The sequence below is a fragment of the Arachis ipaensis genome, chromosome B05, assembly GCF_000816755.2.
Source record: "Arachis ipaensis cultivar K30076 chromosome B05, Araip1.1, whole genome shotgun sequence".
Lineage (NCBI taxonomy): Eukaryota > Viridiplantae > Streptophyta > Magnoliopsida > Fabales > Fabaceae > Arachis > Arachis ipaensis.
Window position 1 is genome coordinate 13,469,247 of NC_029789.2, and position 17,728 is coordinate 13,486,974.

General features: G+C 37.5%; 1 protein-coding gene across 1 annotated transcript; it reads right to left on the minus strand.

The window, feature by feature from the left end:
- Window positions 11,588–13,864, minus strand: LOC107640191 (subtilisin-like protease SBT1.7). The gene has a single exon (XM_016343738.1). The coding sequence runs from the start codon at window positions 13,862–13,864 to the stop codon at window positions 11,588–11,590; it is 2,277 nt and encodes a 758-aa protein (XP_016199224.1).

Below are 17,728 nucleotides of genomic sequence, written 5' to 3' on the forward strand. Positions count from 1 at the left end.
CGCTTGGATAAGCCAACCTGGCTTCTTTAGAATTTTTGTTAGCAATTTTGTAGAGTTCGGTTGAGATCAGCTGATGAACTTCCACTTCTTTTCCCATCATGATGCAATGGATCATCACTGCTCTTTTAACTGTGACTTCAGAACGGTTGCTGGTAGGCAACAGAGAATGCCCAATGAAGTCCAGCCATCCTCTGGCGATTGGTTTGAGATCCTCTCTCTTGAGTTGATTTGGGACACCTTTTGTGTTGGTGGTCCACCTGGCTCCAGGGATACATATGTCCTTTAGAATCTTATCCAGGCCCTTGTCTGTTCTCATCATTCTCCTGTTGAAGGAGTCTGGATCATCTTTCAGCTGAGGTAGCTTTAAGATCTCTCTGATCTTGTCAGGGGTGGTATGAACAATCTTTCCTCTGACCATGGTCCGATATTCATAGAAAGCAGTTCCAGATAGTTTTTGCTTGTCAGTCTGCCACATATTAGCATAAAACTCCTGGATCATATTCCTTCCCACTTTCGTTTCAGGATTAGCTAGGACTTCCCAGTTCCTGATTCGAATTTGCTCCTAGATCTCCGGATATTCATCTTCCTTCAGATCAAATCTAACTTCCGGGATCACTGATCTCAGACCCATTATTTTATTATAATGGTCTGAATGTTCTTTAGATAAGAACTTCCCTTGATTCCAAAGTGGTTTTGGAACGCTCTCTTTCTTGCTTCTTGGAGTGGGTTGTTTTCCTTTGGGAGCCATGATCTTAGTGATCGCGGATAAACACACCAAACATTTACTGTCCATTCTAGGATTCTCTTTAATTCTCTGTTAGAGACTTCAGCTTGCCCATTAGTTTGTGGATGATATGGAGTAGCTACCTTGTGGCGAATTCCATACCGAACCATGGCAGAGTAAAGTTGTTTATTGCAGAAGTGAGTGCCCCCGTCACTGATTAGTACTCTAGGGACACCAAACCTGCTAAAGATATGTTTCTGGAGGAACTTCAGCACTGTTTTAGTATCATTGGTGGGTGTGGCAATGGCCTCAACCCATTTTGATACATAGTCAACTGCTACCAGAATATAAGTGTTTGAGTATGATGGTGGGAAAGGTCCCATGAAGTCAATTCCCCATACGTCAAACAACTCAATTTCCAAGATTCCTTGTTGAGGCATGGCGTAACCATGAGGCAGATTACCAGCTCTTTGGCAACTGTTACAGTTACGTACAAACTCTCGGGAATCTTTATAGAGTGTGGGCCAATAGAAGCCACATTGGAGGACCTTGGTGGCTGTTCGCTCACCTCCGAAATGGCCTCCATATTGAGATCCGTGGCAATGCCACAGGATCCTCTGTGCTTCTTCTCTAGGCACACACCTACGGATAATTCCGTCTGCACATCTCTTAAAGAGATAAGATTCATCCCACAAGTAGTACTTTGCATCAGTAATTAATTTTTTCTTTTGTATCCTGTTGTACTCCTTGGGTATGAACCTTGCAGCTTTATAGTTTGCAATATCGGCAAACCATGGTGTTTTCTGAATGGCAAACAAATGCTCATCTGGAAACGTCTCAGAGATCTCAAGAGAGGGGAAGGGCGTCCCTTCTACTGGCTCTATCCGGGATAGATGATCAGCCACTTGGTTCTCTGTCCCTTTTCTGTCTCTTATTTCTATATCAAACTCTTGCAGAAGCAACACCCATCTAATGAGCCTGGATTTTGAATCCTGCTTTGTGAGTAGATATTTAAGAGCGGCATGATCAGTATACACAATCACTTTTGATCCTACCAAGTATGATCTGAACTTGTCAATGGCGTAAACCACTGCAAGTAATTCTTTTTCTGTGGTTGTGTAATTTTTCTGGGCATCATTTAAAACGCGACTAGCATAATAAATGACATGCAGAAGCTTGTCATGTCTCTGTCCCAATACTGCACCAATTGCGTGATCACTGGCATCACACATTAGCTCAAATGGTAACGTCCAGTCTGGTGCAGAAATGACTGGTGCTGTGACCAGCTTAGCTTTCAGCGTTTCAAACGCCTGCAGGCACTCTGTGTCAAACACAAATGGCGTGTCAGCAGCTAGCAGATTGCTTAGAGGTTTTGCAATTTTTGAAAAATCCTTTGAACTGCACTGCATTCTTCAGTAAGGAGAACTCTTTCTGTTTCTCTCCAATCCTTTTTATGACTCAAGATCTCTTTCATGAACTTGGCATAAGAAGGTATTTGCTCGAGTGCTTCTGCAAATGGAATCTTTATTTCAAGAGTCCTGAGGTAATCTGCGAAGCGAGCAAACTGCTTGTCCTGCTCCTCTTTCCGGAGTTTTTGAGGATAAGGTATCTTGGCTTTATATTCTTCAACCTTAGTTGCTGTAGGTTTATTGCCTACAGGAGTGGTTGAAGAAGCCTTTTTAGAGGGGTTGTTATCAGCATTTGTGTGTGTCTGATCCCTCACTGGCAATTGAGTGCCAGAGTTAGAAGCTGGAGTGAAACTGGACGCCAGCTCCTTGTCTGCTCCTGGCGTCTGAACGCCAGAATTGTGCCCATTTTGGGCGTTCAGCACCAGATCCTGCCCATTTTGGGCGTTCAACGCCAGATCCTTGCCCATTTCTGGCGTTGAACGCCAATCCTGCTTTGTTTCTGGCGTTGAACGCCATTTTGGCCAGGGTCTGGGCGTTCAGCGCCAGCCTTCCACCAATTTTCTGGCGTTTTAGCGCCAGAATTATTTTTCCCTGGGCTCTTACTGTCCTCAGGTGAATCTTGGGTGGTTTGCTCATTTCTTGGCTTTTTGCTGCCTTGAGGTGGGGTATTTAATGTTTTCCCACTTCTTAGTTGAACTGCTTGGCATTCTTCTGTTATTTACCTTGACAGCTGCTGCTTTGTTTGCTTAAACTGTTCGTCCATATGTATATTAGCCATCCTTGTCTCTTGTAGTCTATCTTTGAATTCGGCTAACTGCTTTGTTAGAAAGTCCAATTGCTGATTGAATTTAGCAGCTTGTTTCACAGGACTGAGTTCAGTAGTTGCTGTTTTAACCTCTTCTTTCATGGAAGGGTCACTGCTTAGGTACAGATGCTGATTCCTGACAACTGTATCAATGAGCTCTTGAGCCTCTTCAATTGTCTTTCTCATGTGGATAGATCCACCAGCTGAGTAATCTAGAGACATCTGAGCTCCTTCTGCAAGCCCATAGTAGAAGATGTCTAACTGAACCCACTCTGAAAACATTTCTGAGGGGCATTTTCTTAGCATCTCTCTGTATCTCTCCCAGGCATCATAAAGAGATTCATTATCTCTTTGTTTAAAGTCTTGGATGTCCAGCCTTAGCTGTGTCATCCGTTTTGGAGGAAAGTATTGATTCAGGAATTTTTCTGTCAGCTGTTTCCATGTCCTTATGCTGGCCTTAGGTTGGTTATTTAACCATCTCTTAGCTTGATCTTTTACAGAAAATGGAAACAATAATAGTCTGTAGACATCCTGATCTATTTCTTTATCATGTATTGTGTCAGCAATTTGTAAAAACTGTGCCAGAAACTCTGTAGGTTCTTCCTGTGGAAGACCGGAATACTGGCAACTTTGCTGCACCATGATAATGAGCTGAGGATTCAACTCAAAGCTACTGACTCCAAAAGAGAAAAACAATAAGATAGCACAAGATTTAAAATTTTTAGATCTGATGCTCCTTGTTTTCGAAAATTTTTAAGGGAAAAACACTAAGGAACACCAAACTTAAAAATTTTAAGATCAGGACACAAGGAAAACTTAAGAACACTTTGAAGATTCACAAGAACACAAGAACACGAAGGAAGAACACCAAACTTAAAATTTTTAGAAAACCAAACTAAAATTTTCGAAAAACACAGAGAAATCAACAAGAAAACACCAAACTTAAAATTTGGCACAGGATTTAATAGAAAAATTATTTTTGAAAAAGATTTTAACAAGAAAATAAGGATTCTAAAGTTTTAGCACGACAATAATACGAGACTCTAAACAAAAAGAGAAAATTTTCCTAATCTAAGCAACAAAATAAACCGTTAGTTGTCCAAACACGAACAATTCCCGGCAACGGCGCCAAAAACTTGGTGCACGAATTGTGAATCACACTTTTCACAACTCGTACCACTAACCAGCAAGTGCACTAGGTCGTCCAAGTAATACCTCACGTGAGTAAGGATCGAATCCCACGGAGATTGTTGGTTTGAAGCAATCTATAGTTATCTTGTAAATCTTAGTCAGGAAGTCAATTATGTTTATCAGTTGAATTGTGAATAACCAAGAGAGCATAAATTAAAGGTTACTTGTTATGCAGTAATGGAGAATATGTTGGAGTTTTGGAGATGCTTTGTTTTCTGAATCTCTGCTTTCTTCTGTCTTCTGATTCACGCACGCACGTCCTCCTATGGCAAGCTGTATGTAGGGGGTCACCGTCGTCAATGGATACATCCCATCCTCTCAGTGAAGAATATGCTCACATGCTCTGTCACAGCACGGCTAATCATCTGTTGGTTCTCGATCATACTGGAATAGGATTCTTCGTCCTTTTGCATCTGTCACTAACGCCCAGCACTCGCGAGTTTGAAGCTCGTATCCTTGAGCAAAGTATGGACTATTATATATTGCTAGAAAGCCCTGGATGTCTACTTTCCAACGCAATTGGAAGCACACCATTTCAAGTTCAGTATCTCCAGAAAATCCACTTTGAGTGCATGGAGGTCAGAATCCAACAGCATCAGCAGTCCTTTTTCAGCCTGAGTCAGATTTTTGCTCAGCTCCCTCAATTTCAGCCAGAAAAATATCTGAAATTACAAAAAAACACACAACTCATAGTAAAGTCCAGAAATATGAATTTTTCCTAAAAACTAATGAAAATAAACTAAAAACTAACTAAAACATACTAAAAACTATATGAAATTAACCCCAAAAAGCGTATAAAATATCCGCTCATCAATATACATGTTATACTTGTGCTTTACTTGCATTGTTATTACTTGTGTTTTCTACTGGAATTGAGGAGGTTCAAAAGGCGGTGGCGATGGAATCGCATGGAGATTAGGCTGGCAAAGGCTGTAGGACAGCGGTGCAAATGTTAGAGTAGAAAATCCCTAAGTTAGATTCTCCTATTTCATTATGGTTTTAAAGTTATGGTTTTAAGTTCTAGTTATGCTTTAAGTTGAATCTTATGATTGATATGAAGTTCTAGAATTGCCTCTGGCATTTCGGAGTCTTATATCTTACATTACTTGGCATTGTTACCATATTGAGAACCTCCGATTCTCATGCCATATTCTGTTGTTGTTTTTCAGATGCAGGTCATAACCTACCTCGGTGAGTTTCGAGACAATGACAGAGCGGAGGATCTTGATTATCATTTGAAGTCCTTTGATTACTTTTGTTTTAATTCTCTCACTTTTGTATTTATATTTGCCTTAGAGGTTTACTTTGAGAGAGATATATTGTATATGTTGGTTTTACTTTTAAAACTCTGTATGTGTTTGTATATAACTAATTGGCCTAAACTCTGCGGGCTGAGGCTAGTTTCTTATGACTATTATACTTGCATATCTATTTATGCTTTCTTATCTTATATATCTTATGCCTTAAGTTTGTTGCTTTATGTGAACATTTCGCACTTTTGTAACTGTATTTTTGAGCATATTCCTTCATCGGGCTTCTAGAATTACTATTTCTTTATATATATAATATTGTAAAAGCCTTAGAACTGTCGTAACCTTTGATTAACCTTTGCTTTACGGCATGAGGTAAGGCTTAGGGTAATTAGGGTGTTACAGGTATAGTAGACCAGTCGTTCATCATGGTCCCTAACCCAAACTACGTGCCTCCTACCACCTCGACGATGCTGTCTCCATCCGCTTAGGACTTGACTACGTTGGCCACGCCTCCTCCGGTGACAAACACTGTGGTGCTGGAATCATTGCACGGATCCCGGCCAGCTGATGCCCCTCCAGCTCTCCCATCGCATGGATGACCATTTGGCCTGACGGCACCTCGACGTCAGTACTATTTTAACTCTTTTAGATGCAAACCATTTTAGTTAGTGAGCTTAATTTAGTTAACTCAATATTCTAGTTTTAGTGGATTTAGGTTGTTAAGATAGGTTTGATTTAGGTTAGTTCGTTTAGGTTTGTTAATATAGGTTTGATAAGAACTGGTTCAATTGTGGCTGTGAATGAAGATTGAATGTGTGAATTGTTGGTTTCATGAATGTGAAATTGAAATATGATGAATTAATTCCTGAAATATGATGAATTAATTCTTGAAAAATGGTTGGTTTCATGAATGTTGAGGAAAGATTGGTGGACTGTTGTGATTGGGGGAATCCTTGAAGGGTGGTTAAATCCGAGTTTTAGGGGAGTTTTGCCGAAATTTCTAAAAAAACATAAATCCTAATAGTACTTTATGATTGGTTTGTTTATGAATCATTGATAGGTTTGCGCTGAACAACAATGCATGTACTTAGGAGATGACTAACGTCATCAAGATGATGTACGACCATTCGTGGCCGAGCTATAAGAAGGCCCCAGCTGATACTAGAGACCGATGGTTTCAGAAGTGGGCGATAAAAACTAAACATTCACAATCATTATCTAGTTTATATCTTTTATTTTGCTTACCACATTAGGTTTCGATTAATTAATTTTAAATGTTTCTTTTGTGCAGGAGAAATTTATATGGGACAGGCAACACGATGTCGTCATCTGTAAAATTTTTGACCATCGGATGGGCAGGCGGCTGCAACAGATGATGGAGGTGGTGCGCAAAATTGAACTCTGCAATATTCGCACAGATCGACTGGCAAGTGCACCGGGTCATCCAAGTAATACCTTAGGTGAGTGAGGGTCGAATCCCACGAGGATTGTCGGATTGAGCAATCAATGGCAATCTTGCAGATCTCAGTCAGGCGATTAGAAAGTTTTGATTTTTGAGAAAATGCATAAAGATAGAAATAAAAATAGAATTACTTGATTGGTGTGAGATTAATGATGATAAAGAGGTTGAGGCTTCGGAGATGCTTCATCTTTCTAAATTAAATTTTCTTACTGTCTACTTCAATGTGAATGATTCATTCCATGGCAAGCTGTAAATGATTAACGCCGGTGCTAATGGTCATCAATCTCCTCTACTTCAGGTGAACGCTGATGCTAATGGTCATCCATTCTGAACGAGGGTGAAGCTCCTGCAGTATAGTCCCTTGGTGATCCTACTCAAAACGCCACAGACAAGGTCGGATATTCCGAATCAGAGAATGCTGCTTTACAATTCCAGCCTATATCACAAAGGCCCTAATCGCCCCAACCTCGGCTGCACTGATGTCTCCAAGTACCCAATGAAGTCGTGGATTAGCCGTCTAAGATATGTATAATCAAGCTTGTAATTCAACACTTTCCTGCTACGTAATCACATGAACCCATGTAGAATCAGGATGACAGCTACGTTACACTCCCAATTCATTGGTTGAAGAATGAAGATACATCTTGGAATGGAATCAAACAGAGATTGAAATAAAAACAGTAATAGTATTAATCCATGAAAATTAACAAAGCTCCTAACCTTAACCTAGGAGGTTTAGTTGCTCATAAGTTTTAAGAAAATACAATGAGAGGTTCGAATAAGGCAAAGATACTTAACAGTGGTGATCTTTGATATATTTATACTAATCTAGTGACTAAGGATTACAGAAATATGATAGACTAGTGTCTTTAGTGTGAAAATCCACTTCCGGGCCCATTTGGTGAGTGTTTGGGCTGAGCTTGGGTGACTTCCACGAGTTGGCACTCCCCTTGGGGCGTTGGACGCCGGACAGGGGTGAGTGGGGGCGTTGAACGCCAGTTTTGGACCTTCATTTTCAAATCAAAGTATGAACTACTATATATTGCTGGAAAGCTCTGAATGTTAGCCTTCCAACGCATTTGAGAGCGTGTCATTCGGACCTCTGTAGCTCTAGGTATTCTCTTTCGAGTGCAAGGAGGTCAGATTCTGACAGCATCTGCAGCCCTTTCTCTATCTCTGAGTCGGATTTTTCTAAAACTTGCCAGAATCACCCAAAATCACCTAAGAGCATAGGAAAGGCCCTAAAACTCAAAGTAGCATCTAAAAAGTGATTTTAACACTAAAACCTACTAAAACTCAATAGAACTTAACCAAACATGACCAAAAACATAAGGAAAATAGTACTAAAAAGTGTATAAAATATCCGCTCATCAGAACACCAAACTTAAACTGTTGCTTGTCCCCAAGCAACCAAAAGAAAAACAAGGATAAAATGAGCGGAAGAGGAAAATACAACAAGTATCATGTGTCAATGAAGCTTGGTTCCAATTATCTGAATGGGGCTAGTAGCCTTTTACTTCTGAATAGTTTTGGCATCTCACTTTCCTTTGAAGTTCAGAAATATTGATATCCCTTGGAACTAGAATTTGGATAGTATTCTTAATTTTCTTAGTTTAGCTTTTCTTGATTGTTGAACACAGCTTCTCTTTGAGTCTTGGCCGTGACCCAAAGCGTTTTATTTTCCCGTATTACCATCAGATACATAAACGCTACAGACACTTAACGGGATAAATCCAATTGGATTGTAATTCAACTTTGCTAGAATCCCCGACAGTGGTATCCAGATTCCTTAAGCACACTCTTTTTGCTTGGATCACGATTTTAACTGCTCAGTCTCAAACTTTTCACTTGACACCTTCACGCCACAAGCATATAGTTAGGAAAACAGCTCATTTGAACTTTTAGGCCTTTTTATTGTGAAGCCCTCCTAATCATACGGCTTTATTTTACCGAGTTCTTTAGAGAGAGTTGTCTCGTACCTTAGGTATTTTCTACTTATCCACTGGTGTCGGTTTCAAGTACAGATACCTTTTTATTGAAGGTCGTTCGAGCTTTTTATAAAAGTATGATTCCGCTTTTTAAACAAAGTTCTATGGTCGGTCTGCGATCTCAAAAGCATTCTTGGGGTGATCTCGTAGTTTCTATAGGATGGAGACCATGGGTTAAGTGTGTAGTTACTACTCTATTATCTTTATTTAATTATTTATTTAAATTAATGTTAAGACTCTAGTTCTTAGCTACTGATTCTTGTCCTACTGCTGATTGCTATGTATTCAGCAATCAAATTTAAAACCCAGTCTATTTAATTGAAAAAATGATGATCGAAAAGACAGAAGAAAAAGAAAAAAAAAACACACACACACTGAGTAGCTTTTTAGTACAAATCAGAGGTTATTTAAGATTTTCTTATTTGCATTTGGATATACTATTCAAATTATACCCAAAAATTTATATTATTGTTAATAATAATTTCAAAACATAAAAATAAATGACTACTTGACTTATAATTTAGTTTAACTTTTTGTGTAAATATTTAGATTTTAGATAAATATTTTCAACAAATAAAAGATTAAATGGTAATATAATAATTTATTAAAGATAAAATAGTAAATTTAATTGAAATTCAAGTAAAAGCATACGGGTTAAAAAAAGGAGCTGTTTATAGATGGTGATATTTGGAATTAAATTAGAAAAATGTTACATTTTTATAATGTAAGAAATCCTAATCATGTAATTCACTAAAGAATTTTGTAAAAAAGGATTTATCTCTAAATATATCATAAAAAATAATTATCAAAAGTATCCATGAAATTTATAAATACTGACAAAAGTACACATAAATTAAGAAAATTAACGATATATTTATGGAAGATGGATTTCGTATGACAAAAGTATTCAAACCTTAATTTTTTTGTTAATTTTTTAATAAAATTCTCAAACTACCCCATCCTCAACCTTAACTCACTTTTCCAACCTTTCATAACCCAACCTGCACTATTAAAACCATTGTCATGGAGTTCGAAACTACTCCTACAATAGACCAAGCCGAAATCAATAGTGGTGGTGGTGGTGTTAGAAGACTTCGACCGGTTCTTAGCAGATAAATTCAGTATGGTAAACTCTTTTCCATTTTTTTTATCACATCCCTTCACACAAAGAAAAGCCCTAAATTAAGGGAAAAAAAAACATCTGAAACGATTAAAAATTGTTCTTTTATGGTTCTTTCTCTTTTTTTTATCTGTATTAATTGATTCTTTTGTTAATCTTGGCGCTGCAATCCTCTGTCGCGTTACTATCCAGAGCTCCCACCATAAATGTTCATTTCTTCTGTTGCAGGAGTAGTTTCAAATTCTATGGCAATAGTTTTAAATGTGCATGTTGGGTTATGGAAGGTTGAAAAATGAATTTAGATCTTCTAAATTTTGAATTTTCACTTTAGAGGGTAAATTGTGATCTCTCATCCTTCAGTGATTTCTCTCTCATATTTTCTGTTGATCCCACCTATGAAATAATAGGGAGAGATCACATTTTACTTTCTAAAATGAAATTCAAAATTTAGAAGATCCAAATTTCAAAATTGAGTTGAGATTGAGAGTGGAGGTAATTTGAGAATTTTATTAAAAAATAAAAAAAAATTAGGATTTGGATACTTTTGTCATACGGAACCCATCTTCTATGGGACATCGTTAATTTTTTTAGTTTATGGGTACTTTTGTCAACGTTCATAAACTTTACGGGTACTTTTGGTAATTTTTTATACAATAATCCTGCTACGTAATCAACAAGGATTTTACCAATTTCTGCTAACTCTTGTTTATGGCTGTATTTAATAAAAGTGTCTTTGTGGATGTGTCTAATAAAAATGTCTTTTTTATGGCTGTGTCTAATGAAAATGTATGTGATATTCTCTTTATACATATCAATGCTAATTGTAATTAAAATATAATAATCAATCAATCTTATTACGTAACCAACAAAGATTCTACCAACTTCTGTCAACTCTTGTTTATGGCTATGTTTAATAAAAATGTCTTTGTGGAGGTGTCTAATAGAAATGTCTTTTTTATAATTATGTCTAATAAAAATGTCTTTATGAATATATCTCTTTATACATATCAATACTAATTGTAATTAAAATATATTAATTAAGAGGAGTGTTAGGGCCAGTAACTTTTGTGATTTATAGTCATCAAACAACTATCAATGATAATTTTAATGGTGTGAGATTAGTGTAAAATTTCATCTAATGGCTCACTTTTCTTTGCTGGTTACATGCTGATCAGAATTTAATGAAATTACTTACCCCTAAATTTTTCTATTAATTAATTATTGTTGATAATAAATTAACAGATAGTGATACCTATACTTTTTCTTCTTCTAGTAAGAACTTAGTTATCCCCTGTTCTGTTTCAGTAAATAGATTCAATTGAAACGAATTACTACTTAACCAGTACAGAAGCAAGATCCGGACAACACTAGCTGAATCGAACAAAATAGCGATTCTGAGAATCATTCTTTTTTTTAGGAGTTGGGGAATCTAGGCCTAATCTATTAGAATGGGTCTAGGCTGATTTGGCAGGTGGATAAGAACAGAAAACATAAAAATTTAAACAACAATTCAAATCCAACCTTCAAATTAAGCATAGATATTATACGGTAACAAGAACAGAACAACTCTAGTAATCATGATTACCCCACCAATTATTACACCATTAGCATATGAAAACTACAATTACTTACTCATCAAGTGAAAATAACAGCAATGGGACTTCTCACAGAATGCTTATCAGAAACCCACTCTATAAAACCTTGCGCCGTAGATGAAGCACTAATAGTTTCTCCTGTTTTCCGAGTAAACGTCACCGAGTACCTCGCCGTCTGTTGCTCGCCGTTGAACACAAGAATCTGCGGTTCCACGCTAACATGTACACCAGCCGGGGGAACAACTTCCACAATATAATGCGAATCAGCTTGACCAACATTCATAACAGTTCTGTTGTAGGTCTTAGGGAAATAATCAGCAGCTCCCAACACAACCGAGAAGGAAGGATAGTTCAACTCTGTAGCCTCAATCTTTTTTATCAGGTCGCAATTCACAGGCTTATGCGTAACCAGCTGAGCCATTGTGCTGGTAAAACCCAATCCACATAAATAAGCAGTGTAATCATCAAGCATAATATCATAAACCAGTCCAGGATCTTCGGCCTTGGAAGGCTTGACATGGCCGGCTCCAATTGCGAACAAGCTCGCAGGATGTAACTTCTCGTCAGGAATGGGATCACCTTGAAGGTTTGTTGTGTATGCCGTGGTCATGATTGCAGACTTAACAACAGCAGGTGACCAATGAGGGTGAGAGCTCTTGAGCAATGCAGCAACGCCACTTATGTGAGGACAAGCCATTGATGTGCCTGACATGATTGAGAAAGCTGGTGGTCTTCCATTGTAGCTAGTTCTCCAATTGGCCGAAGAAGCTAGAACATTCACTCCGGGCCCTATAATGTCAGGCTTTAAAAGCCCAGGACATTGCCTGCTCGGGCCTCTTGATGAGAATGAAGCAACAACGGGTGCAGATGTGTTACCTGTGATAGTTCCTTTGAACAATATTGTGGCCTTAGGGTCCTTGCATGAGTCTATGTAGCGCATGATTTGCAACCCTGAAGCATGGCTCACATGTGTAACAGGAAGAGGGTACGTTTCTTCAGTTGAAAGGGTATATCCACATGTATCACTATTGGCGAGAATCATTGCAGCACCACCAGCACTTTTCACGGCTTCTGCTTGCTTATACTTCATTGTGTTCTTCTCGTTAACACACACCACGATCTTTCCTTCCACTTTCATACTCTCTAATAGACCTTTGTTACAGGGTGCTCCATTAAGATGAACCAGAGGGTTGTAATTATTCTTGAATAGTTTTGATTCGTAAAGAGACTCACCATCATACTCTGCACCATTTCCAAGCTTGACTGATGCTACTATTCGTCGATCCATAGTGCTTGCTCCTACGGTAAATATCCATGGAGCATCATTCACAACCGTACTTGATTCAGGACCTTCATTACCGGCTGCAATGGTGACAAGAATCCCCTTCTGTGTTGCTCCAAAACTACCGATCGACATGGCATCTTCGGAGAACAATTTAGAGTCTCCGGCTAAGGAAACAGAGATAATGTCAACGCCATCGTTAATTGCAGCATCGAATGCGGCTAGAACAGAACCTTCACTGCAACCAATCATGCTGCACGCTTTGTAAATGGCTAAATGAGCATGAGGAGCCATGCCAACAGAAGTTCCGTTGGCATGGCCAAGAACATTAGCATTTTTCACAAAACTGCCAGCAATTATGCTGGCAGTGTGGGTGCCGTGCCCGATGTCATCGAAAGGTGGCACGGGTTCGGCCTCAGACATATAAGTGGACCCGACGGTGGTTATTGCCCCAATTATTTTGTTGTTGCAGCCTTTTCTAAAGTGACACTTGCCTTTCCACTTAGCCGGTGGCGGCGACATTCCTTGGTCGTTGAAGGAAGGATGAGAAGGCGATATTCCGGTGTCAAAAACTCCAATGATCACACCTTTCCCAAGGTTGGTCTCTCTCCAAAGGCCTTCGTCTGGGTGCAGTCCCAAGAAGGTAGGGGTGTGAGTTGTTTGCAGCTGCAGCATCTTTTCTTCGCGAATCATGAGAACACCATCTTTGTTGGCCATGTGTAGTGCTTCATCTTTGGTAAGTCTTGCTGCAAAAGCATAACCAACGTGTCGATATGCATGAAGCATTCGCGTCTGGCTATTTAAACTTGCAGTATCAATGGTGGAAGATGGCAAGAATGACTCGTACCAGCTATGGAGATTGTTGATGTTATTATTGCCTTCTATTGAATGGAACCATATTCTACTTTCTGGCTTCTTAACATGAACAATGTATGTTCGAAACTCATTTCCTTCTTCGCTAGCTACCCTTTGAGACAGTGATGAGGGAAAAAACAAGATTACATTGAGGACAAAGACTACTAACTTAATAGCCATCATGCTGGCAACTACATTAGAAACCTTAATTCATGCAAGTTATATATACCAAAACCTTAGTTAGTGTTTAGGTTTGTGCACAACATTCATATATATATATATATATAGTCGGGGTCCCTTGGGGATGGAGAAAGGGTATACGTGATTATGTTTTAGTCTTTAAAATTTAAAGTGTTTTATTTAAATTTAAAAAAATATATTTAATTTTAATATAGTCCTACTGTGAATTTAAGAGTAAATAATTAATAAAATATCTTATGTGACAATAATGCAAAAACAAAATCGATAATTTGGAAAAGATGTACAAATTTGAGAGGTATAAAATTAATATCAGATGTATCTTTGCAAACTGCTAGCTTTGGTTCAAGTACATAGAGGACATCATCTTCGTTTTTCACAAAAAAATTCGCCAACAGCAGCAACGAGGACAAGGTCATCGTCACCTCTACTGCGAGAATTTCTCTCGACAACTTAAGAGGTTGGTTATGAGTTTTTCAGATTTGAAAACTGAGTTTCGTTAATTATTTAACTTTGACTTCACGGCAGGACTACATTGAAACTAAATGAAACTTTTTTAAATTCAAATAGAATATTTTAAACCCTAAGTACCAAAATAAGATTATGCCTAAACATAACGGACCAATTTAATACTTTGACCTTTTGTAAACATAGAAAAAGTATGGAGAGACAATGATTTTAGTATACAACATGTACAATAGGATTAAAAAAGGAAGATAAAATTAAAATTAAAAATCAGATCATTAATTATTTAATTTCAAATTTTAAATTTTAAAAAATTAGGATTAGCATTTAAACTCATTCACACTACGTACGGTTATTTTTAATCTCACCATAACCTCCAATACACGTCTAAAACTCGTCATCATCTTCTCTGGTCCTCACATCACGCTGCTGCACTCCCCGCCGGCCATACCGATGCCGCCGCAGCCTCCCACCAACACCGCCTTCACCTCTGCCGGTCAGCCCGACGTGCCTCGTCCTCTGTCGCTGTTTTCAAGCCATTCTCCCGACAACCATAATCGCGGACGGCAAGTCCTATCTCCCCGTCGCGCGTCTATTGTGCCCCGCTTGTCTCTCTGTTCAAGCTTTTTTTTTTCATTTTTTGTTTCTCCAGTTTTATGGTTACATCAAATTATAAGATTCATGTGTCAAATTATACATTTTTTCTTTTTTTAATAAAAATTAAATTGTTGGATGATCATAGTTGCTTCCTCTATTATTCATCTCCTTCTTCTATTTTAATGGTCAATTTAGGATGGTCATTCTAATAGGTATGCGGATGATTATTTTAATTTTTATGTAGATGATTATTTTGATTGGATTGGATTTAGTTATATATAATTAAAATATGTTGGATGTTCAATTCGTTAGGTATTCGGATGATTATTTTTATTATTAAGTGGATGGATATTTTTACTAAGGGTGAGTGGCGTGTGACAAGCCAAGCAGCAGTGGTGAAGTGGGATGATTATTGATCAAGGTGGGGTGACCGCCTGTTGAAAAACAAGAGAGTATTGGAGTGAAATGCTTTGGTAAATTAGGATTTTGGATGGTTATTTTTTTTTTTTTTGAAATTTGAAATTGGGGGATTTAAAATTTGATGTGAAATAACTGAATGAGAATTTTTGAATTTAGGTCATCTATGGAGTGGTTTTTATTATTTATTTCTATTGGGCTAAATAACCAACCCATTATACACATTGTCAAGATTTCTCATTGTCTCCCTAATGGGAATCATAAACATATATATATCTTTTTTATTAGGGTTAAGTATGATTTTGGTCCCTAACGTAGAGGCCGAAAATTTATTTCATCTCCGACCTTTTTTTCGCTACAAAATAGTTCCGAAGGTTTCAGTTTGTTTTAAAATCGTTCTTTTTATTAAATTTTTAATTTTTATTCCAAAAATACCCCTAACTAAATATTTAAAAAAAAAAACCAAAAACAAAAACATTGAATAAGGGGGAAACGGGGAAGGGGGAAAGGGGGAAGGGATTCGCGGGGGGAAGGGGGAAGGAACTCGCCGCTCCAATCAGCCGTCGTTGCTCCAATTTGCCGCCGCTTCTCATCGTCATTCGGTGGCTGGATCTCGTCGCTGCTCTTCTGGGCTCGGCAGAGGTGGTCGATGGCGGTGGGTTCTGGTTCGAGGAAAGAACAGGACCGCTGCTGCTCGTCGTCGTTCGGTGGCTGGATCTTGCCGCTGCTCCTCTAGGCTCGGCAGAGTTGCTCGATGGTGATGGATTTTGGTTCAAGGCAAGAACAGGGGAAGGCTTCGGTGGTGAATGGAGGGAGGAGAAGAGGTCGCGCTGTAACGGTTGCGCTAGGGTAGCGCGAAGAGAGAAGAAGAAAAGGGTTGCAGCGCTTTAATGGCGGATCGGCACTGTGATGGCTGTAATGGCGGTTTCGGGTGGCTTGCCGGCTTTTACTTCTGCTTCCATTTCTTCTGCTTCTATTATGTTGTTGATTTTTTATTATTGTTGTTTCTGGTTGCTTCTGCTTCTGATTGATTATATTGTTTTATTGTTGTTGTTGCTGTTCTGCTCCTATTTTTGTTTCTACTTAATTCCATTGTTGATTCATTGGTGATTTATTATTGTTGTTGTTGTCTTGCTCCTGCTTCTGCTTGATTACATTGTTGATTCATTGTTGTTGTTGCTTCTAGTTCTGTTTTTGTTTGTGCTTGTGCTTGTGCTTGTGTTTCTGCTGATATTTCTGCTTGTGCTTCTCCTGGTGCTTGTGCTTAATTTTGGGAAAGAAGGAGAAGGGACATTTTGGTCCAAATGACGGTTTTAAAACAAACTGAAACCTTCAGGACTATTTTATAGCGAAAAAAAAGGTCAAAAATAAAATAAATTTTTGGCCTCTACATTAAAAACCAAAATCATACTTAACCCTTTTTATTATGACCTTTGGGATCACTTTGCCCATGTTGGTACACTAATTGTTCATACTAATTGCATCCTTCAAGTAAGTATTAATAAGTTTCTAATTTGGCTGGGTGTATATATTTTCTAGAACATAATTATTATACATGTTTATTTTGAATACAATTAAAATATTAATCATTTTTTTAATTATTCTCGTATTTTTAAAGATGAATTATATGGTAAAGATGTAAGTTTATAGATTTTTCTTTTAATATGATGAAAGAGAGATTGATAAAGGTAGGACCCACATTTTGAATAATAAAAAATAACTATAAAAAGAATTTATACTCTCTCTATACCACTTCAATCTGTACAATAGAGTGCCCCATTTTTATTGGATTATTATGTTCAGGGACAAATTCAAAAGTTACACTAATAGTAAAAATAATTAGAAAATGAGTTATAACTTCTAATATTTTGAAATTTGACAAACGTTTTAAAAATATTCCTAAGTTCTGTTTGTTTCAATTTTGTCCCCAAAAATTTTTGATTTGCGTTAAATATACTCCTGACGACTAATTTTTTAAAAAATTTAAGACCAATTTAACAACAATTGTATAAGAACAACCCTCAACACAAGAAAATTAAGCATAATTTTCATGCATTATTGTTAGATTAGTCTTAAATTTTTTGAAAATTTAGCCGTCGAGGATATATCTGATGCAAATCGAAAACTTTTAAGACAAAATTAAAACAAAATAAAACTTATAGGTATTTTTAAAACTTTTGTCAAACTTTAGGAATAAAAAATATAATTTATCCTTCATTTTATATTCTGATTGACTATTTGCCATAGAAGTTAAGAATTTTTCCTTAAGATGATTTTTTTTTGGTATAATTTTAATATTTAGCAAGAATACGTTTTCTTACTTTCCAAGATTTTAAATATAAAAAATATAAATAATAATATTACATG

Coding starts and splice junctions, on each gene's coding strand:
- LOC107640191 (XM_016343738.1), bottom strand. CDS start 13,864: ATGGCTATTAAGTTAGTAGTCTTTGTCCTCAATGTAATCTTGTTTTTT.